Source organism: Echinops telfairi, unplaced genomic scaffold (assembly GCF_000313985.2).
Source record: "Echinops telfairi isolate 266 unplaced genomic scaffold, ASM31398v2 ScPeMD7_5;HRSCAF=22, whole genome shotgun sequence".
NCBI classification, from domain to species: domain Eukaryota; kingdom Metazoa; phylum Chordata; class Mammalia; order Afrosoricida; family Tenrecidae; genus Echinops; species Echinops telfairi.
Genome location: NW_022103901.1, coordinates 26,100,493 through 26,123,619, shown reverse-complemented (window position 1 = coordinate 26,123,619; position 23,127 = coordinate 26,100,493). Strand labels below are relative to the sequence as shown.

The 23,127-nt window shown below is 48.4% G+C and overlaps 2 protein-coding genes and 1 pseudogene across 2 annotated transcripts; all 3 read right to left on the bottom strand.

The window, feature by feature from the left end:
- Positions 1-293: 293 nt before the first annotated feature.
- RPS15A (ribosomal protein S15a) lies at positions 294-6,024 on the bottom strand. The gene is made up of 5 exons (XM_004705753.2): positions 5,979-6,024; positions 5,022-5,159; positions 4,597-4,676; positions 906-991; positions 294-426 (listed from the first exon to the last, which is right to left on the bottom strand). The coding sequence occupies exons 2-5, from the start codon at positions 5,152-5,154 to the stop codon at positions 333-335; spliced, it is 393 nt and encodes a 130-aa protein (XP_004705810.1). The 5' UTR covers positions 5,155-5,159; positions 5,979-6,024; the 3' UTR covers positions 294-332.
- Positions 6,025-8,360: 2,336 nt separating this feature from the next.
- LOC101642046 lies at positions 8,361-8,870 on the bottom strand (annotated as a pseudogene).
- Positions 8,871-12,284: 3,414 nt separating this feature from the next.
- On the bottom strand, positions 12,285-20,326 carry ARL6IP1 (ADP ribosylation factor like GTPase 6 interacting protein 1). The gene is made up of 6 exons (XM_004705752.2): positions 20,181-20,326; positions 18,356-18,489; positions 17,752-17,871; positions 15,079-15,196; positions 14,289-14,373; positions 12,285-13,886 (listed from the first exon to the last, which is right to left on the bottom strand). The coding sequence occupies exons 1-6, from the start codon at positions 20,214-20,216 to the stop codon at positions 13,768-13,770; spliced, it is 612 nt and encodes a 203-aa protein (XP_004705809.1). The 5' UTR covers positions 20,217-20,326; the 3' UTR covers positions 12,285-13,767.
- Between the last annotated feature and the right edge of the window lie 2,801 nt (positions 20,327-23,127).

Below are 23,127 nucleotides of genomic sequence, written 5' to 3'. Positions count from 1 at the left end.
TTCCAGCCCTGGCTCAAGAGCAGCTTGGGCAGGCACTGCACTTAGCCCATGCAGGTGCTACCATGGGAGTTCCCATGCTTTATAACACGTGCCAGACAAACGTCTCAGCCTAACTACACTGATCACGGGTGTCTGCTACCTGCCTGCTTCCCCCAGCACAGCTCCTTCCAGGGCCGAGCTGCACGAAGACAGCCTTTCCCCGACCTTCCAGGCCAGACACGCCCCTCCTCACACACCCTAAGACTCTCCTGTCCCTCCGTCAAGGCCACAGAAGATAGATGGGGAAGCCAGAAGCCCATTCGGCGTTTTATTTGTTTCGATGCATTACATCCCTAGAAAAAGAAGCCCAGGATTTTCCCTCCCGTGTGTTTTCGCCTGGCCTCCTCGTGGTCCATGATGCCGGCGGAGGTCGTCAGCACGATGAAACTGGAGAAGAGGGAAAAACAGTAACATGAACCTTAGTTCTTCCTAAAGTTCGGCACAAACATGCACTGCAGGTTTAATCCCAGCCTCCCCTCCCCACAGAGTGTACCAGACAGCCGTCGCCCCCCACTGGAGTATCAGGGCTGACCTGAAACCAAAAGCAGGGGCCCTAGCTCTGACCCAGCAGGAGCACCGTCCTTGCACATATAGCCACGGGCAAGCCATTTGTCTAGACAATTCTTTAGTACAGTGGGTCCAGGAAGGGATGCAGGCACAGGGAGGGATGGCACCAAACACATATACTGAGAAGGGCATGCAGGAGGAACAAAAGGGGGTCTCAGTTCCTCCTTGCCTCCCAGACCCTAACTCTAACCCGTGAAAGGTAAAAAGAGAACTGCCACGGCTTTGAAAACCACCAGAACCCCCACTCCAGTCCAAGAGCCTCCCTTCGGGCTTGGTCGAGGAGCACCCTGGAATCTTACCCGAACTGCCGGGAGGGGAGCAGGTTGTTCTGCCACTTCTCTAGATCTTTGAGCTGCACGTCGAATCTCGGGCTGATCACTCCGCACTGAGAAAGGCAACAAAAGCAGGATTTGCACGGCAACAGTAAACTGGATCGAAGACAGCACTGCTCTTTAAGACTGTGTGTGACTGAGATGACATTCAACACACCCACCTCAATCCCCTTCAGATCCCGTTTCTCCTCCTCCTCTTCTAAACCCACCACCCCTGGTAAATGCTGCCCTCTCCATCTTTAGTGGGAGATTAGTCTAAGACAGGCACGAGGCAAATTCCAGTCACACACACCATTAAACCTATTCTGTTCACAACATTTTTTTTTTGTCAAGACTGACCCTGCCTATAAGGCTGGCTGTCTATAGGGTAAAGACATGAAATGAGCTAACGGAACTGTCAGCGGAAAAAAGGTCGGTCGTGAGGTGGAGCCTGGAGGCTCCTCAAAAAGCCCAAGCCAGGACTGCAGAGGGAAGCCGCCCCAGTGTTCACCGCTGCACTGTCCACAACAGCTGCCCTGGACGCCCATGCTTTGTGACAAATGTCTCTGAGCAGCTCAAAGTTCATCCATGGGGGTGGGGGTTCTTTCTGGCTGTGGATGCACTCACTGCACTTATCCATCCGGTGTGGACGCAGGGCATGCCGGGGTGGTCCCTGTGAACCGCTCCCAGGACACGAATGGCTAAGATATTGACACAGGCATACAACGGAGCACGAGCTCCCAGCCACATGGGCGTGCGCGCCAGCCACAGAAGGACTCAACCTGGGCGGCCTCGTTTATATGGAAAAGCCAAGGCAGAAGCCAAAAAGGATTATATTTCACTGCAGCAGTAGTACAGAAGCTACCTGTCACGCCAGCAGCGCCCACCATGGCGGCCTAGAGTTGGTCCAGGTTATGACAAGATTAGAAGACCAGGAGACTTAAGTGATCATTAAGATAGTCACCCCTTTTCCAATAAGGCTGCAATTAACTTGTAGAGTCTCAGAGGGTGAGACTATGAAGTACCCATCAAAGAGTGCCACCCTGTAGAGGTCACTGCTTGCTCGTGTGCCTCAGTCACATGTAAACCCGAAACCACAGGACAGGGTCAAGCACTCACCAGTTTAACATAGCGGGCCCTGTGATTTTTGCCCCAGGCTTTCTACCAGGATCTGGGATCAAGTCTCTCTGGGACCAGTGAGCATTACTGCTCTGTGACTACCTGATGCAGTCTGGCCTACTCTCCCACTGTTCCCACACAAGTGAGAACCCAATGCCTGCCACCAAGGTGACAACGGCCCAGGACAGAGACATCAGGCACGGGCCCACAGTCCTCCCAGCCCCCTAACCAGGACCATCATGAAAAAGCACCACAGTGCAAGTCTGGACCATTTGCAAATCAGCAAAGCTAATGTTACATGCTCTCCTAGGCAACCAAGCCACTGAAGCTGAAAGAGGGGCCATGAGAAAGACCAGCCACCCCAGGCTGGCAAGCCAAGCAGACCCTCCACATGCCACTGCAGCCAAGGACAACCTCACCCCAGCAGTTCTAATACACCAGCTGCTCAAGGGAGTAAGAGGGTCTCTACTTAAGAAACAGTCTCAGAAACCCACAGGGGGGTTCAACCTTGTCCTACAGAATCATGGTGTGTCTGAATTGATGGGAGTATGGGTTTGAGCCATCGAATGATTCTGACTCACAGGAAAAAGTTAAACCTTTTCTCAAACTACCAAGGCTGAATTCCAAAGCCGGGGTGGTGGTGGTGTCTTTTAAAAGGAAAAACTCATTTGGCTGGTAGGATTAAGCCAATGTGATGAGATAACCTTGGGGCTGCTTGCTAGCCAAATGGTTAAACCAACCAGCTGCTACCACGAACAAGGACGAAGAGAGGCGAGGCTATCTGCTCCCATAACCCCCAGACAGGACTCCATGGTGCAGTGGTTCCGCAGCTCACAAGTGTCCTGATCAGAGCTGCTCTCCAACCACACTTCTGCCTGTCCCAGGCGCTCGCTGCACAGCCCGTCTCATTTGCCTTTCCCATCACCCACCACCACTTCCACAAGGGTGCCACCATCCATTTCTTACACGAGGCAATCCGAAGCACTTCCCTGTACATGAAGAAACAAACGTGAAGAGATTTTCAACTTCCTTCGCTAAATTTTCCCCAAAATACCTTTGTACTACAGAACAAAGGCACAAAAGGTCTCATTCAGAAAAGCTGATAGTCTTATAAGGACTCCTGGTGACAAGGTGGTTCGACTGCCAACCAGAAAGAGGCAGCAGCCAGAACTCACCGCCCACTTCAAGGGAGAAAGGGCTTCTGTAAGCCTAGAGCTTGGAACCTCTATGGGACAGCAGTTCAGATCTCCAACAGGGTCAGCGTTGGCTCACAAAAAGCCTGGCTCCCTTTAATCAGTTAAGAAGACCCTAAGAAGCAGCAGCAACACTGTGCTGCACGTGCCCCATGAGTTAGTTGCCACTGACTGGAGAGCACCAGGTGTCATCTGTGTTACAATCAGAGCCCGTGGACACATTCTGTACCCTTCAAAATCCGAACCCTGGCACATACCCCCTCCTTTCACTTTACGCATTTAAGGAGCAGAGTGAGAAAGAAAAGCGAAATTCAAACATCACTTTGCAGTTCACCTAGCAAAGCTCAAAGGCTTCATAGCCAGAAGATTTTAGTCTAGCATTTTCTCCAGCAGTGAGTACAACACCATGAACCTCTGGGACAAGTACAACATTGCCACTAAAACGGACCTCTCCCCGCCAGACTCCTTGCAAATCTGCAAACTGAAACCAAACCAGGAAGCAGGGGCAGTAGTACCTGGAGATACCAGCAGCAGTCATGCCTACCCTTTTTGATTTACAGCCAGTACTTAAAACAATGCGCTGCCAGAGATTCTGGCTACACCAAAGTTCACCCACTGCCATCAAACTGATTCCAACTCACAGTTCTCTATAGGACAGAGAAGAACTGCCCCATGGGTCTAAACGGTTTACAGTAAGTAGATCTGTTTATAACAGTGACACAGCAAACGGAAAGGAAAGGCAGATACAGACCCTGCAACCAGCAAAAACACAAGTACTAAGACAGTGGTTCTCAACTTCCCTAATGACGCAACCCTTTCATACAGTTCCTCATGTGGTGGTGACCCCCAATCATAAAAATATTTTTGTTGCTACTTCCTAACTATAATTTTGCTGTTATGAATCATAATGTAAATATCTGATATGCAGGATGTATTTTTACTTTTACAAATTGAACATAATTAAAGCACAGTGATTAATCATAAAACAGTATGTAGTTATATATTGTGACATATTTACGTGTTTCCTGATGGTCTTAGGCGACCCCTGTGAAAGGGTTGTCCGACGCCCAAGAGGCATGACACACAGGTTGAGAAGCACTGTACTAAGAGCTTGTTTTGCAACACCCAACCACTTAGCAGGAAAGGACCAAGTTGTGTGCATTAAGGGCTGCCTAGGTACATGCCAGTAAGGGAGGGTTAGCAGTCCAGATTCAGCACCGGGGGAAGCTTCAAACCACCATCCTCCATCTAGCCCAGGATAGCTTTTATCCTACAAATACTCAGGCCAACGAATACCAGACCAAGTCAGCACGCACCACCGGCACCGCGGTATTCACAAAGGCCTGTGTAAGGCAACCCGCTCTTACCTTGTTTAATCTGCCCGTGAGGTTCACTACAATTTTCCCAGCTCTGTGGTCATCAATGATTTCAAATTCACCAATGTACCCTAGAGAATACAAATGACATCATTCCGACAAACTGTACTCTAAGTTCTCTCAGGGTCTCTGCTGTTTGCCCAATGGATTCTTTTCCCTCCGTTCGGGGAGCAAAGACAACCCAGCCAGAAAACACCCAGTCCAAACCTCAGCCCCCTGTTCTAAAAGGGCATGGATTCCCCTCCAGGGGCCTTTTCAATGTTAACCCCTCAACTCCCCGCAGGTCAACAGTCAAAACCAACCTCCTACCGCCTTTCAGCATATCCTGTGCGCCCTCATCTTCCCTGCCAACCCCCAAACTGAGGACTCAAAACCTAACAATGACTGCAGTCAACACATTCACAGCCAGGGCTTACCGTGCTTCATCATCACAGTCAGAAACCGGACGATGACTTTGGAGCACGGCCTGATGAGAACCTGGCGCTTGCCTCTCTTCTCGGCATTGTTGATGCTCTTGAGAGCGTCGGCCAGGACGTTCATGCGCACCATGATGGCTGTGCAGGGGAGACAAGGCAGAGTTCCGTTCCCATGGCCAACATCTGCAGACAGTCACCCGCCTCGAGAACATCCCGGTCTTCCTAAACCTAAGCCGAGCTTGTTCTCCAGCGTCTCCCGCCACCGCCCCGCGTCTGCCACCTGGAAGCGTTCTCCATGCCGGGGCTTCAACAGTTTGACCCATTCATTCCCTCCCGCACGCATGCAGGGCATTAGCTGGGGCTTATACAAACACCCGAGCCAATAATCCGCGCGCGCCCCGCCGCCTCCTCCCCGATTTTGAACTGAATGTGGTTCTTATCAAAACAAATTACAAAGTACGGCTGTTCAGTTATTCGAAACGGGGGGATGTCGCCGCCAGTGTCTCCCAGACTTCCGAAATCCCGGAGGTCTTTCCTGCTAACACTCCAGTCACCTCCCACCAATTCGGGGTGCACCTGGCAAGACGCAGCTTCCCTGGCGCGTGGCCTCGCCCTCCCCGGCTCCTGTTGCGGCCGCACTAGAAAAGCTTAGCTGCTCTGCCCTCCCGCCGCCGGGCCGAGCTCGGGGTCCGCACGCCGTGCAGGGGCTCCTGCGGCGCCGGGCCGTGGGAGGCTCTGCTTCCCGCCGGCGCCGCCCGGGCCGGGCTCCCAAGGGTGCAGGGCATGGGGAGCCCGGGTCTGACGCTCCCCATCGGCTGTCCAGATCCCACTCGAGGCCAGGGCACCTGACCCGGGGGACCCCGGCATCGTCCCAGGACCCCGAAACAGAGACTCAGGCTACAGGATGGCGCCGATTGCCGACGGATAGTAAAGGAACCCTCTCAAGCTGATACTCACCGGCACGGAAAGATGGCGGAAAGAGGAAGGGAGGGGCAAACGCACGGGGTTATGGGAAGCAGTCCGGCTGTCGCGAGATTTCCGAAGGCGTGCTAATTTAAATTAAAAAAAGGACTGCCGAGCGAAAGGAGGCGAATAAAGAGGCGGTACAGCCTTAGACATTAATAGTAGAGAGTCGATAGAATCAATCTCCCGGGTCTGCGCCAGGTTCTGGCCGTAAAACGTGGTATAATAGGTTCGATTCCATTCTAGTGCTTCTTCTGTAAAAATAAAAATCTAACAGGTCCTAGACAGTTGCTGATTTTTGTTGTAATTAATTTTCGCCACTTAAAATATGGGCCTGGAATAGAAGCCTATACTGCATATACTATATATCTGTCTTTAGGAACTGTGTGTGACCTCCTCCCTGCGGGACAGACAACCGAAAAGTGGGTGAAGGGAGACGTCGGACAGGGCAAGATATGACAAAATACCCATTTATAAACTATCAAGGGCTGATGAGGGAGGGGGGAGGGGGGAGGGAGGGGAAAAATGAGGACCTAATGTCGGGGGTTTAAGTGGAGAGAAAATGTTTTGAGAATGATGTACAAATGTGCTTTACACAATTGATGTGTGTATGGATTGCGATAACAGTTGTATGAGCCCCTAATAAGATGTTAAAAAAAAAAAACGTGTACGTGTGTGTGCGCACGCTATATATTGAAGGCCACAACGGAGCTTTTCGGGGGACAGTCCCAATTTTTGGCGTTTTTCGAAAGAATGCACGACAAGCTAGGGAACGGTCCATTTGGTCCATATAGACGAAATTTTTAATCAAGAACACCCCCACCTGTCAATGGTGTCCCGCTTTAAATCTGGTCACCCTATGCTCAATGTACATATACACAGGCAGTTTAAAACCACCAGCTGCTCTGTGGGAGAAAGAGGAGGCTTTCTACTCCCATAAAGAGTTACACGTTGGCAAGGAGTGGAGGAGGATTTAAAGGGGAGCTGATATCAAGAAGGAAGAAAATGTTTTGAAACAGATTGAAGTAGCAATTGTACAATACTGCTTGATGTGCTTGAACTATGGAATGTGATATCTGTAAGAGCCCCCAAAACAAAGGGTTTTGGTCTGGAGAGCGGAAAAAGAAGAGTTACACTGGGAAACCCACAGGGACTCACCTACCCTGCCCTGTAGAATTGTTATTAGTCGGTTTTGACTTGATGGCAGGGAGTATATTTCTTTGTAGTTGTGGGGTACAGAGTAACGCCCTTGCATGACCTCTGTCACACAGAAAGAACAGCAATGACAATGACAATAATCAAAAACAAAAACTCACTGCCACTGGATGTTTCCAAGTCTTAGCAACCCTGTTGGACAAAGGAGGGCTGTCCCCTGGCATTTCCAAGACTGTCATACTTCGTCTCTCCTGCAGAGTGGGTTTAGACCTGCGGCCTTTCCAGGAGAAGATCATTGGGTTAGCTGCCAAATGCTGAACGGGTGAACCCCCAGGACCTTCCCTAAGCTTTGTAAGGAATTACCAAGTCATTACCACACAATCAATGCTCAATATACACGAATTCTACTCCCCTTCAATCAATTCAAACTCACGGCCACTGTGTTTCGGCCTCTGAAGTAGTTATTTTTAAAAGAAAATCATGTTACGCTTTATATATTTGTTTTCACGCATACATATAGTCTGAATGACCAGCTTACAATCCCCAGCAGTTTTTATAAGTGCTGCTTTACAAAATGGTGGTGGTGCTGTCAATGACAAGAAGTGAATGATTGGCGGGGTGGGGAATCATGGGGCTCTAAGTGAACTGTCTGCCCACTTCTCATGCAAAGGGGATCAAGAACTAAAAATTGAGAGGTCAACACTGAGACACTGACCAGAGATGAACTGAGACAAATACTGTGAGGTTAAGAGCGGCTTTATTAGTGTAGGGAAAGAGCTCCCAGAAGGGAAGGGAAAGCAGAGAAAGGTTCGGGAGCATCTTGAGCTCCCGGGCAGTTCTGAGACCCAAAGAGTTAGGTCAGGGAAATCTCGCCTGTTCGTGGGGCAGTGGGATATTTGTAGGATTTGGGTCAGGGAAATATGCAAATAAGGTGGAGAGCAGCTGGTGCTTGTGCCAATAAGAAGGAGGCTTCCTGGTGTGCAGCTGCAGTCAGAACCCTTCACAAACCAGCTTCTTGGCATGTGGGGGAAGAGGCTGCACAGTCCAGCTCTGACCTTGAGAGGCAGGGGAAAGGGGCTGTGTGGACCCTGCCCAGAGAGATAAGCTCCTTGGACTGCTGGAGGCAGGGACTGCACAGTCCGGCAGAGGCTGGGGGAAGGGGCTGCATGGTCTGGATGGGCCCAAACAAAAATATCTTAGAAACGCAACTGACACCAGTGATACACTCCCATACAAAGGCTGGTTAGGGTTGTAAACTATTAATGTGTGGTGTTCACAAGTGAGAGAATTAAAAAGAAAGCTACAATCAGGTGGCCCGTCTCACTTCTTCTTTTCGATGAAATATGATTTTTCTTCCAGTGGGACCAGGCCAATTGCTTCACATTGCTTTACTTCCTGGGTCAGTGGGTGCCTCACAACAAAGGTCTGATCACACTGATGTCTCGAGACAAGTGCTCCCTTATACTCCCAAAAGTTGTTGTAGGGGGTAAAGGTCACCAGGAAATCACCTCCTCCCCTGTGCTCCTGACTGTGGACAGAGATCTTGCATGAAGTGCTCGTTCACCCAGGTTTTCCCAGTTCCTCGTGAGGGCTCCCCTGTCTAACCAGGACTTCTATTGTACGCTTCAAAGCAGCACCAGTCTCTGACCACTGCAGGACTCTGAGTATCAAAGCCAGCGGGGCATGACTGGGGAGAGCCAGCTCCAGGGAGGAAGTGAACCAGAAGGGCATAGGCAATGGGGCTGGGGGGTGGCGGGATAGGATGCTGTTTTAGAAGGCTCCTGGGCAGCAGCAACGCTTGCTCTGACGTGGGAGCCTGAGCTTAAAAAGCTGAAGTAGTTAAATCGTTACAGCCTCCTATTTCCTCAGGGAGTAATTGGTGGGGTTTTAACCACCTACCTTGCAGTTACTAGTCCAATGCTTACAGTCCATCTCCTTGCATTGCTTGGATTCGATATCACATCCAGATCTGTTTGGCTAAGCTCCTGAGCTACAGACTGTTGGTGACCCACCCTGCTGCTCTCTGCTTGCCTTGCCTCAGGGAGGGCTCTGCTGTCTGCTTCCTTGACCTTGAACCCAACAGCCCACCTGAGTTGAAGAATGTCCACTATATTAACTGTTCCATGGAAGTGTGGACTAATTAGCTGTTATATTCCTTCTCACTGTATAAACAGATATATATGTATATGTATATATAACAAATCATAAGTGTCCTGGTTTCATTTCTCTAGAGAACCCTGCCTAACACAATTGTTCCCAGGAGTGGGGTGGGTCACCAACAGGTATTGGGGGGGAAACGTTTTGGGAGTCAACAGAATACCAGTTAAAATGCTTCAACTTAAAGATGTACTGCTGGAGACACTCACCTGTCTTGTTTATGCTAGAAATTGGGCGACAGCTACCTAGTCAATTGGAAAACGTTCAAGTACATACAAGATTCCTGATGTGTGGAAGATTTCCAAAGAAAGGTGACCCAGGGGAAAAGTGAACTGGTGAACATTACCCTTAAGTTCACATGAATGTTTGCTGAAGATCATAAAAAAAATGGTTGCAGTGATACATTGACAGGTAACTGGTGGATTCTGATGAGGATGTGGAATGGTATTGGGTGCTACCGATAAGGACAAAGGGGAGTTGTCTCCACTGAATGCCTGCACCAAACGAAAATGAGCTGTCCGTGCCACAATAAAGGGGTTGGAAAGAAATCAGGCACACACACTATCAGACACCTATGGGGAAAATGCAGAACTGAGCATGCTCAGACCCTAGTCACCTAGGCCCAGGTGGGAGCTACACGTGGGTGCAGACTAGGCACCAGCGACATGATATGACACAGGTGCGCCTAAACTCAGCCAATAAGGTCGGTCAATACCCTCAACCACGCCTGCCCAGCCAGTGGAGATGGAAGGGGGATAAAAGCAGGCCCCGGGCGGCAGACCTCCCCACCTTCTCTTTCCGGTGTGTGCTGCATGCACTGCCTGCTCTTGGCCTCTGGGATTTCCCACTCTTGGTTCCTCCTGCTTGGCTCCGCAGGCTGGTTCCACACTCCTGCCCTGGTCTTCCTTCCACGCGGTTCTCTGCTCCCCTGAAATGGCCATTTTCAGTTGCGGATTTCCCACAGCCCAGAAACCTAACACTCTCATCGACTTCAAATGGATCTTGGCCAGAAACAAATAGACATGCTTACTTTGACTACACAGTCAGCTGGCTGGTTCGTAAAAACCTATGACTTCCGTCGCCAAGAATGGGGATCCTGTAAAACTTACTTGCACGCATGCGGCATCTACCGCTAGCCCAACAGCGGTTGAGCATGCCGCACAAAGGGATGTCCTATGTTAAAGTCAGAAGTCTGTTATGGTTATATCCTTTCAGCTGACTGCCTCCATCTGTATGCCTCAGGAAGACTCCAATAAGCTGGATGATTTATATAGATCACGGGATCAGGATTTGGGGAAGACTAACCAATTGTGCTATGCAGATGACACCACCTGGCGCTGACCTAAGTACTGCGGAAACGGGAAAACCTGGAAGAGTGGATGCGGACAACTCTCAACACTATACATTAAGGAGTCTGGGACGGTCCCTCCAGAGACCTTCACATCCATAAGTTGGAGATGGGTTCCCATCCCACCCTCCTAAGTGAAGGTCATTCCCCTCCCTCCGTGTCCCCCATAATAATGCCGATTTTAGGTGCTGCTCGCAAACACGTGGTCGCTCACTGTACTCTTGAAGGTCAACTGCTTGAAGTCTATCTGCCTAAAGGTTTTCTCCCATCAAAAGCAATCAGACCATCCATCTAACCCTAAGCATGGCCCCCTCCCTTCTGATAAGGATCAGAGATTGTTCCTCTGGAGAGCTCAGACACCCGAGGTCAAGCCAACTCAGGGACAACCAAGGTTAGGTTGACATCTTCACATGTATGCCTCTAGAGCAGCAATTCTCAACCTGGGGGTTGCGACCCCTTTGGGGTTTGAATGACCCCTTCACAGGGGTGACCCGATTCATAAGTGTAGCAAAATTTCAGTTATGGAGTAGCAACTAAAATAATTTTATGGTTCGGGGTGGGGGTCACCACAACATGAGGAACTGTATGAAAGGGTCGTGTCATTAGGAAGGCTGAGAAGCACTGCTCTAGTGCCGCCCATTCCTATTGTGTGTACACCTTTAGCTCGTCCCCTCGTTACATGTATGCCTCTCATGCATGCCCCCTTCCTGTTACGTATATGCTTACCGTGACTTGCAGGCCTGAGATTTTATAAGCTCATGAGAGAATACATTACACTCTCTGCTCAGACCTGGTTCCTGAAGCCATGGCCGTAAACACCTCAAAACCTTTGTCCCTTCCATTCCTTCCTCACTCGGGTTCTGGTCAACATGCACGAGGTGAGCCCTTGCATGCTTTTCTCTTGCTTAATGTCTCTTAAATTTGACCCTCAGTTCCACAACCGCTCCCTCGGACTCATTCGGTTGTGGAGGCAGGTCCCCCTCAGAGCAGTTCCTGATGACAATGACAACAGCTCTCAGTAGGGATCACATGTGTAACAAAGAAAAACCCTCACCGCGCCGACTCCACCTTCAGACCCACAGCGCTCACCAAGAGTTAATAAATTAGACCACTGGATCGATCACATCGGACAAGTCTTCTGCGTGACCTTTCTCAAAAGCGTTAAAAAGCAAAGCTGTAACGTTGAGGCCCACGTGTGTCTGACACGAGCCGGGGCATTTTCGGATGTATTGTAGGCATGTGACATCTGGGCCGAGAATAAGTCGACCCAAGAGCTGAAGCCTTTGACTTACTGCGCTCCGGGAAACTACTGACCATACCAGGGGCTGCCAGAACGAACAACCCGTGTCTCAGCACAGCCAGAATGCTGCTCGGACGCCAGGAGGCTGGCACTTACTTGCCTGACTTCAGACATGTTTTCAGAAGAGACCAGTCAGTCCCTGAAGGGGTGTGCTTGGCAAAGGAAATCACCAGCAAAAAGACCCTCAACCCGATGACAGGCACGGTGGCTGCTCAACACTGGGCTCAGAACAGGACCCCTGTGAGGAGGGCTGGGGCTGGGCACTGTTTCATTCCGACTCAGATCCAACTCCGCCATCACAGCACACGCGCTGACACAAGACCACCAGTGGGACGCAGGAGAGATGCCAACTTTTTATTCCTCTTACACAAAACAAAGTGGAAGGAATCATACAGAACTAAGATGTAAAAGTAGTTAATCAGAACATGTACAACCTCCCCTACCTCCCCCCCCCTGCACACACACAAAAAAGATGGGAAAGACAGGCTTATTTACAACGAGGAAACACATGTAAAATTAAGGTCCTTTTCTATGAACTATTTAAAAAAAGCTGCACAGGCCCTGCAGCCTACAGTAGAAGGGGCAGAGAGACCACAACGTCCAAGTTACACAGCGTCAGTGCAATACATTCACAGAACTCTTATGACACCTAGTTAATCAGTGTTAAGAATTGTTCCCAAATCCCTCTTAACTTGTTTGGTCATCAGGGGGATCATTCCTACCGATTTCAACTACTCTATACATTCCTAGCTACTGAATTCAAAGAATGATTCCATGAGGCTTTTTAAGGAGTTAGAATCTATTTAGATCAGAGGCAAACAGTGTCATGAGCCAGCTCTAACCCACCGCCCTTGTCTTCTTCAGAGAGAAAGATCTAGGAGGAAAAAAAAGCCAGATGTCAACATAGTCCCCCTTGACCTCCTATTCCAAACTCATGGGGGAGGAGAGAGCTGACTCATCAAATGAGAGCCACGAGGCTTAAATACACATGCTGGTCCTTTGAAAACGTAGGCAAGCTATTGTCTACAGAAATGGATCTTGACTAACCGTGCACTTCTGTCCTTCATCGGCTGGTCTGGTGCGTGAAGGTCATAGACATGTGTTGGGCCCTCTTTGCACTTTAGTTTCGGTCAGCTAAAAATTGCGATGAAAACTACATAAAAAATCCGTAAGGCCATCTGTTGGAAGTCTGCCATTGATAAGGCTCTCAGGATTTCAAGTCTAAGAGGGAGGGAACAAATGCTCTCCCTCTACCAGAGAAAAAGATCAATGTTTCAACAAATTGCTAAGTTTTGCTCAAGGTACCAACAACAGATCCTAGGGGTGTAGAAATAATTTTCATTTGATCGTGTGCGGATTCTCCCTCCATGGTAAAGAATCAGAATGAGGAATGAGTCATAATTGGTCTCTTCATCAGAGGTAGCAAAATCAATGGGTCTCTAGATCTATGAAGCTAGCCGATCTTGGTAGCAGACAGCAGAACTCACCTCCTGTAGCCACAGACCAGGAGCTTGTATCAGCTCCACAAAGACGGACTTGAACAATTCCCAAGAATCACTGGAAACTACAGGGAACTAAAGGATAAAGGTCACCACTATATTACTTTAAAGGAGATTGCCCCCAAATAAGAATTCAATTGCCCACAGGTGAGGACTCTGGTGAGCTGTCCATACGTATTAGATCAAACGACGAGAGCACTCGGCTCCAGTGAACAAGAGAAACACTACACACAAAGGCTGGCTCGGCCAGGCTGGGTAAACTATCAACTAAGGGCAGAAAGAGACCACACACACGCCCGTCAGCACCCCCAAGACGCAGATGCCTCATTCGGTCTTCTTTTCTTTTTGTTTGAGAAGCTTGTTGATCTCCCTCTTGGCCATTCCAATGTACTTTGAAATGATTCCATGTTGATTCAGTCCAGGAAGCAACAGTGCGAAAGTCACTTGAACAAACAAAACGAGGTAAAAATGAAGGAGCCAGCAATGACCTCCCCGCCCCCTCTAGCTCGTTAAGACTCTAGTAATGGGAGGAATCAATAGGAACTCCATTCCTCCCATTAATATCCACCCCCACCCCCCCGAAACTTGTTATTGTATCCCTCCGCACTCACACAATACACGCCGCCTGTCTCCACCTCTTGGACCCCACTTTCTACCTCGGCTATGCGGTCTAGCTTCCTGCCAGACTAGAAACACCCTGACAACAGGGATCAGGGTCTCGGTCATCTTCCTGTGCTCCCACACACCCTAGCTCAGTGCCTTCAACTCTGTGGGCACTCACACAAGTGTTTGTGGACTCAGCTGGTAGCTGGACCGGCTGGGCCTGTTCTTCCGCACAGACTTACCAATCAGGTAGGTGAGAAAAAGGTTGTGGACTTGCTGTCCCACCCAAGCAACCGCGGCAAGAGCAATGATCATGGTCACGAAGTACTAACAACAGCAACAAAAAAGAGCGAATCAAATCGGTGGCACAGACTCGGGAGAAGAGCTATCATTTCAGGAGTTTGTTTCAAAGGTTGGCAAAGAAGCCCACTTTTAAAATACCTAACACCTAGTTATTATAGATAATCCATAGAAAACCCCATTACATACAACCTTGCAGAACTTAAGATAATGTTCCCGCCTAGAATTGTTGACTCCAATGTAGACCAAGTGACGTTTACAATGAATAATCCCCAACAGTAACCCCCTGTGACGCTGAAAGTCCACAGGCTTTCCGAGTGTGCCCTTGATTTTTATTTCTCTAAGCACACGAGAAATATTTTGTTCTGCTAGAGTAAACCTGCAAAATGAAAATTATAACTATCAGTTATTTTATCTAATACAGGAAAAGATTGAGTAAAATCAAGAGTTAAGCAGTGATAAGCCAGACTATACTAAAACTAAAGACAATTCTATTATAATGTAAAATGGACTCAATCTTCACTTTTTGATTTAGCTAACTAAACAAAATTCAAAGCAAAATAGGGGGAAAATGAGGACCTAATGTCGGGGGTTTAAGTGGAGAGAAAATGTTTTGAGAAACGATGTTCAAATGCGCTTTACAACAATTGATGTGTGTATGGATTGGGATAACAGTTGTATGAGCCCCTAATAAAATGTTAAAAAAAAAAAAAATCAAAGCAAAATAAGTACCATTTTAGGCTTTTCTTCCTTGAGCGTGAACAGGCGCTCCCACCAGCCCACGGCTCTGCGTCGGGTTTTTACTACGTTGCTGCAGATTTCATGGAACCTTTGCTGCTGCTCAGTGGTCCTGGAAAACAAGTGTCCCCTTCACTATAAACAAACAGCCATAGAAATACATCCTCCTCCTAAAGAGCGATCTTCTCAAAATGGCCTAAATGAAAATATTCTAATGGCTCACCATTAGCTCACTCGGGCACAAGGTATTACATCAGGGAGGAATATGTTTTTCCTTCAAGATGTGTTATTTTCTCTCCACGAATATTAAAGTTAAGGTACTCTATGGTTCTGAAGTCACCGTTGGTTAACGACCATCATAAACAGCTCAGTGAGCGCCGTGCAGAAGTCAATATAAATTAACGTCCTGTGGCACTGTGAGCCAAGCATTGGGCTGCTAACCCACAAGGTCAGTGGTTCAGACTCACCAGCCACTTTGCAGGAGAAAGGAGGCTGTCTGCTCATAAAGGTTTAGTCTTGGAAATTCTACTCTGTCCTGTATGTCCTACTATGTCTTTGAGTAAGAATAGATTTAATGGCAGTAGCTTGGGGTTTTATTATCTTCCAGACCCTAATGAATACTATGAGCCAGAATGCTCCTTAGATGCCAGGATGGCGAGACATTGTCTCATATACTTAGGACACGTTTATCAGGAGACACCAGTTCCTGGATGATTCCATGCTTGATAAAGTGGAGGGGCGGGGATGAAGAGGGAGACCTTGACAAGCCGGCCGGACTGACACAGTGGCCACCATCGTGGGCTCGCACAGAAGCACAACTGTGAGGAGGGCGCAGAGAGGGGCACCATTCCCTTTTGTTGCACACAGGGTTGCTACGGGAACCGACTCAATGGCACCGAATGCAGGAGTCCTTTTCAACAAAATTCTGATGAACACTTTAAGTAGCAAGAACTCACTCAGCTCACTGCCATTGACTCATTTCCTACTCATAGTCAGACTCTCCCTGTGAGGTTCTGGGACTGTGAACTCTTTATGGGAGCAGAAAGTCTTAGAGCGGCTGGCGGTTTCGAACTGCTGACTTTGTGGTTTGTAGCTCAACAAGTAACCACTCTGCCACCAAGGTTCCTTATAGAGAACTCAGGAGCAATGAAGATACAGTGCAAATTTCAAAGTCTTCATCAATTTAGTCCTGGTGAGGGGCAATGTCCCCACAAACTAAAACAGGTACTCTCAGAAACTTCTTAAATGCACACAGGTTTTCTTGCCTCCCACATTTACAAAGCAAGCAAACATTGCCTCTGTTCTCTTTGGTGCACAGTTAAATCTGAGAAATCAGGAACCTGGATAAGGAGGAAGAAAACTCAAATATTTCCCCAAAGACAAGTGGTGACCACATGCTGTCAAAGCAGAGAGACACCTGTCAGACTACGGCCACCAAGGCAGTGCCGTTGAGTTCCAGCTCCCAAAGTCCCCACCCCCGGGGTCACTCAGGAAGCCTGCCCCAGTGGACGAGGGACTTTCTCCCCTCTGGTCCACATCCTTGTAAAACTGCAGTGCCAGATCCGTGGGAGGATGCTGGGAGTCCCAGAACTTCTTGGAAAAACAGCCAGCCATACTGTGTTGCCCATGGTCAAGGTTAGATTGTGGCAATGCAACAGAGTTCTCCCTTTCCCAAGACACCAAAACAGAAAACCCAAGAGCCACTAGATCAATTGTTGAGCCTCATATTGAGTACCATGAAACAATACATGCTTGTTTCTCCCAAGTTCCGTTCCTTCAAGGAGTTATGAATTTGGCAGATCAGAATGTCACGTGGCCAGTACAATCAAGGCCAGAGGTTGAATTCCCTCCACTAGATAAATCTGTTACAGTGCATGGCCACAAACTTTTCCCCAAAACAGTACTGTAATTCATTGTTGCAGCTGAAGGGTAGCTCGTGACCCTACTTTGCTTTGGGCCCAGGCAAGACATTTTATCTTTTTTCCAGGTTGGGGTGGGGGTGGGGAGGGCGTTGCGTTTAAAAAGAAGCGCGATTATGACTTAAGAGCAAACACCTCCAAAATATATGAATTTATTCTTACGGAACCTGTGTAAGGTACACACTTAAAATTCTTATTTTCACAGAATGTCTTTTTTTTTTTCCTTTTCACAGAATTTCTTAATGGGTTGTCTGCCGAGGAACAAAAATCTAAATAAAGGCACATAGCAGAGTATCAATCAAATTACAAGAAACAAGAAACACTTGCAGCCGAGGGGAAACACCTATTCCATCACCTGTTTTTGTTCATGATTTGGCTTGATGGAGGGAATTACACCATTCCAAGAGGCATGTTTAATAAGATCGTAGAGTCAGTAATGATGTAGGGCTTCCTCAAAAGGAATGCATTCAAAGAATGGCATAAATAAAATCAACAACCCACTTGTACATATAGCTAGAGCTTATTCTGAAGTTGGCTGCTAAAAGACCAATCTTGCAATTCTAAAGCAATGGGGACCCTCAAAACACTCTAGAGAGATCTGGCAAGCCATTGTTTTTAATCTGAATTGGCGAAGAACAGGAAGCCACGAAATCTAACCACAAGGTGCCTGGTGATTCTGACAACTGTGCTATTACAGCATCCTAATCACAGCCGTTTCTCAGAGATTTCAAATTACATTTTCACCTACCATTTATTGGAGCCAAAAATTCTAGGCGCTAGAATGGGAACAAGGTAGTCAGCCAAGCACAAGAACATAACAAAACAGGAAACACCGGACAGAACGGATGGGTCTAGATAGTAGATCGTCCTGTTCAAAAGGAAAACAGAAGAAGAAAGGTTACAAACAGTCACTATTATTCCTGGCTGATGAGTCTCAACTATGCAGAGTCCGCTGGTTCTCAAGGTGTGATTGTGGACCTTCCATTCAAGTACCTCGTGTGGGGCAAGAGACCACCGCTGCAATTGCTATGCGCGTGTGCTTTTGTGTTCCCAAATTTGTTTTAGTCTAAAACATAGTAAATATCAATAGATGAACGCTCTCTGGGGGAACTGCAGAGAGTATAAAGGGTTTTAAAGCCAAAAAGTTTGAAAGCCATTGATTCAACTGCATTAAGTGACTGAGTTTACGTAAGACTGCCAGCTCGGCAAACCAGGCAGACTGCTTGAAGAAAAGCCATTCTTCAGATTATACTTTGCAAATGATTGCAGGCACTTTCAGTGGAGGCCGTGTATTACCTGAGCCCTTATTATCAGCAAGTGCAAACCACAGTAATGTAACATAGCTCACTTACAGAAATACCAAAGACACGGCACCCATGATGGCAGGGGGAAACCAGGCTCTCTCCCACCGGAGGACTTTGTCTGCCATCAGCATCACTTCTCCCCATCCGAGCAGTTGTTCTTCCAGACTGGCCGTCTCTGCAGCCTACGTGGTGGGGTCAACACATCAAGCCATGACTTTAACCAAACTCCAACCACTATCCCTATGCAGTCCTCCAGGTAGGGATGACTATGGAGCGTTTCGAATGTTAACTTTCACAGCCCCACACATCTCTTAGGCGGCCACACCCCGAGTCTTCATAACATAGGCTCCCTCTTTTCAGGTAGTCAGAACTGATCTGCAGGCTTCTGTCATTTCCCTAACTCAACCCCATACTTCTAAGTCCATTAGCCTCCCTCTGAACAGCATTCAATTTCTAAAATAGATTTTTGGTTAATGGAATCACTTAAAATGTTGGCATCATTGCACAATCACGGAAAGCCACTTTCGCCAAATGACATATGGCATTTTAAGCGCAATCTATCTCCTCCTTCATGCTGTGTTTATTAGAACATCCTGGTTAGACTTCAAAAGTCTCCGGGATGAGTTCATGGTGCAAAAAGCCCTGCAGCTGATTTTGGTAAAAGGAAACCAAGTTACAACAAATTGCCCAGGTGTCCCTAGAAATGGCTTCATTGGCAGAGGCCAGTAACAGGTGCTAATGCCCTTACACGGATCACTCAGGGGACTCGAATATCTGACTTCATATTGCACGCTTAATACACAATGACTAAACTGGGTTAAGAGCTCTGCTAAGCATTTCACATGCTCACAGTAAAATTGATCCTCCCAACCACAGCAGAAGGCTGGTGGTATTACTAGGTCTCATTTTCAGATAAACAGATCTGAACCAAGGAAATCCAAAGCCAAGGGCCCTTGCTTAGCTCACAAGCTGATCCTGATGGGCTGGTTCAATAGCGGGGCCGAGTGGCAGGTGGACTCTTAGCTCTGGACTAGGCTCTAGGTAGCCCGTTTGCGATTGACTTAATAGGAAGGGGGAGGAAGGGGGATGAGGGGGAGGACAAAGATTACGTTTTAAGGGGGCAGGCCAACCCTTTCTAAAAGCCAGGGCCGAGGGGAAAACAAAAACGTCACACGCCAACAAACTGCCCTGGGGCAGTCACTTGATTGGTTCGCACCTGGCCTCTCTCAGGTCCAAATTTAAATTCTATGGTTCCTCTTTTCCCAGCGCAGTGACCTCCCTTTCCCTAGAGTGGGGCAATGACGAAAACGCAAGGATTTCTCCCTTGCAGCTAAATTCGAGGTGCGCTCAAAACGTGCCCCTGGGATACGATCCCACTGTGGGTCCCTACGTTGTCTTAAAATTGTCTCCAGCCATAGTGTCCCCGGGGCTTTCCAAGTCCAGACAAACTCGAGGCGTGCCGATGTTCTACCGGTTGCACCTCATCACTCCCAGTGCCCTGTGGGGACCTCGCAGCCTTTGTCCCAGGTATTGGGGAACGAGAGGGAGGCACGTTCCAGCTCATCCCGGGCCCCGAGAGCCCCAGACCCAGCAGGGCCCGGCCTGCAGCCGCCGGTCCCCGCTCACATTTCCTCCCCACCCCCACCGGCTGAGCCCAAAAACCCGTCTCGTCCTGCACCTTACCTGCATCCCACAGGTAAGGATCGGAGCAATGACCGCCACCCACGAAGCCCAAGAGGCAGGCGGCGTCCCTGGGCCTGCGCGGCGGGCCCACCACGAGCGACCGGATCGAGGCCACTGCGGCGGCCCGTCTGGTCCCGCCGAGACCCAGAGGCCCTGCTCGGCTCCCTGGTGCCAGGTCGCCGGTACTCACCAGCAGGTTGGTGCTGCGATTATCGCCCTCAGCCATCGTCCCCGAGTGCCGCCTTGGCGAGCGTAGGCCGCCCACTCCACCCACCTCCCGGCCCCAAGCCCTCTAGGCAACCCCAGCGCGAGGGGAAACGGCCCGCAAGCGCTTATATCCGCTGCCTGTCTTTCCCGACAGCCTCCGCGAAGCTCGCTCCTGATTGGGCAGGTCGATCAATAGTTTAAGGGCAGTCGGACCAACCACGGCCCAGAGCATAGCTTGAAATCCAAGCCAAAGGCGAGACAGGCCCAGCCGACCGAGGAGGCGGGGACAGGGAGCAACCAATCAGCGCCCAGGGAATGTGCAACGCCCCGCCGGCGCTTGCCCAGGAGGTTGAGCAGCCTCGGCCCCGGCCTTGGTTTTGGCCGCAGTAGCAGCACTGGAGTTCTTTCTGGGGGATCCCCTTCCCCTGGGGATCAAAGCAGTTAGGGAACCTCTGGCGGCGCAGTACCGGGGGAGGCCGATGCAATTTTGTAGCTCGGGCGGCCGGCTGATCCGGATTCTCTTGCCGTCATGTGGCGGCCTGCTCAACAAAGCCGGCTCCAGTCCCCTTGCCAGGTCACTGAGCACTCCGATCTGAGTGTCCTTATCAGGAGGTTTTGAAGACAAAAGCTGTTTAAGGAGATTTTGCTGTTTTTCTCCTCGGCCCGGTTAAGGATAAGGCTTTAGTTTGGGGCTCGGGGCGGCATACATTTGAAAGATGAACTGATACTTGAAACTGGCATTTATAGGCCTTCGGGGAGGAACCTCAGTTCTGAGAAATGATTGGCTCCATCCCAAAAATGGGATGGCGTTTATATTAGAGGCGACGATATAAACCCACTTTAGGAGCATTTAGGAAATAGATGAAGTGTATTGAGACAATTTTAAGTCTTTTTCTACCCCAGGTTTCAAAATGCAACTGCGAATTCTTTTGCAAAAAAAAAAAAGGCGGCTTGGACCGATGCTTGTTTCAAGTAAGTTAACGTCCAGCCGTTATCCTTTTAGTCATCTATTTTACGTTGCCGAATTTATATTTATTTTAAGCACATTAAATAACTACCAGGTTCTCAAGAGCTGCCAAGAAAAACAAAGCCATACGAGCAAACACAGCTCAGACCACATAGGCTCCCAAGAAGCCTGGCAAGAGTGCAAGTGCTTTCATGAAAGCATTAAAGGGTATGGAATGTGCTGTGCATCTTTGGGGGGGTGGGGGGCGGGGTTGGTAAAAAGCCTTTGCAAGGAAAGGCTTCCCAATACAATTCGCTGCCTTTGGAGGAGTGCAGGGAGAAAACATAATTGTACAAGATGCAGCTGGTTGATATGACATGTTCTTTGAATGCTATCAAGCCTGAGGGACAGGGCTCCCCCACTTTCTAAAGTATCCAATCAGCAGGTGCTCTGAGTTAATAAAAGGGCCAGGCCCTGGAACACAATCACCACATGGCTCAGTAAAGCCCGTTTCCAAAGGCAAGAGCAGAATTCTGACCAGGCTTTAAAGTCTGACCTTTCTACTTCGAGAAATCAGACAGCACCCAAGTTCCCTGTGCACATCTTCAGGAGGAAGTCTTAGCGCAGTATTGGGAAAGTGACACAGCGGGGGCCAGGGGCAAAATTGAGCAACTCAAACCATAATTATCCAAGGGGTCTTGTTACTCAAGGGATGTGTTCCTAGACCGCTTTCCTAGGGACACTGCTGTACAGGCGTGCACGAAGACTCTGAATTCCTAATTATAAACAACGTCGTGCCTGGCGTGTAGTTTCATTTTTGAGCTTTGTTTTTGTGCTCTAGACAGGATGTGATCTTTTGAAAAAAATGTGCCAGGTGGCTGTGCAGTTAAACAGTGGAGTAAGGGGTACCGGTTTCCCCTACCCCACATCCAATGTCAAGTCATTTCGCCACATCCTGATTGTTGGCATGTTTAGGTCCCCAGTGAACGCTTCCCAGTCTAAAAGGACCCATCTTCCAACATTACATTGTTGTGACTCATGGAGTTTTTGGAGGTCTGGAAGCTACACAGAAACCTGTCCACTATGGGTTTAGAGAAGAATTCAGCTATTTTTCTTTACCAAAAATGAAGCAATGTCTAAATATTGCCTGGAAGTCCCAACTAGTGTGCACTGATTTGTCAGGATGAAAAGTAGTTGGGGTCATGGCTTCCCACATCACAGAGCACAGTGGCAGACTGCCAAGACTGGAGGTGGGAACAAGCCAGCACCAGCAAACGCAAATTTCAAGACGCTAAAACCTTTTAATGTGACTTTCTTCACAATCTCACACTCAAGGAAATAAGTGTCTCACATCCTCGATGCCAATAAGGGTCTATGGGAGGTAACGATAGAAAGAAGTGTTGTCAAAATTAAGCTCAATCAAGTTGCTCCTTAATGCTAGTAACATTTCCACTGCAGTTCAAATGTATTACAGAGCTTTGAATTGGGGGCACGGGAAGGAACTCATGTTCCAAAGTTAATTATTGTTTTTTGGTAGCGTCTACTTTGATCAATAAAGGCAAAGTTTAATTACAATGTTTGAGACTGAACCTTTATTTTTTGAGAAACAGGTCTTTAATACAATCTTTGTCCTATTAATGCAAATATGCACCAAGTAGGCATGTATTTTTTTTTCTCCAAAAGATGCATTATGATTATTTTCAGGAAGCTGGTGTGATTTAGTCAACTTTAAATCTTAAATACAATCACAGAATTATATCCATCAGGAGGCATTACAACCTTTTGTACAGAGAAGCCACTTCTTGTTTGCTTATACAATGTTATTAGGACAAGGAAGATTCAGTTCAACTCAATGTGCTCTTATAATTAGGGTAAAAGGGAAGTAACACGTATGGTGCCAGTGACATTACAGGTGCAAATGAAAGGGAAATTTAAACCAGAAAAATAAACAGACAGTACTTTTAAATAGTTAAAACTGTGCCAG

What these genes read in the sequence shown, in the direction of transcription:
- ARL6IP1 (XM_004705752.2), bottom strand. Translation starts at nt 20,216, where the DNA reads ATGGCTGAGGGCGATAATCGCAGCACCAACCTGCTG. An exon ending in ATCGCAGCACCAACCTGCTG is followed by an intron (nt 18,490 to 20,180) that starts GTGAGTACCGGC and finishes CCCACCACGTAG; the next exon opens with GCTGCAGAGACGGCCAGTCT. An exon ending in ATTTTTGGCTCCAATAAATG is followed by an intron (nt 15,197 to 17,751) that starts GTAGGTGAAAAT and finishes CTTGTTTTCCAG; the next exon opens with GACCACTGAGCAGCAGCAAA.
- RPS15A (XM_004705753.2), bottom strand. Translation starts at nt 5,154, where the DNA reads ATGGTGCGCATGAACGTCCTGGCCGACGCTCTCAAGAGCATCAACAAT. An exon ending in TCACGGGCAGATTAAACAAG is followed by an intron (nt 992 to 4,596) that starts GTAAGAGCGGGT and finishes TGCCTTTCTCAG; the next exon opens with TGCGGAGTGATCAGCCCGAG. An exon ending in CTCCCCTCCCGGCAGTTCGG is followed by an intron (nt 427 to 905) that starts GTAAGATTCCAG and finishes CCTCTTCTCCAG; the next exon opens with TTTCATCGTGCTGACGACCT.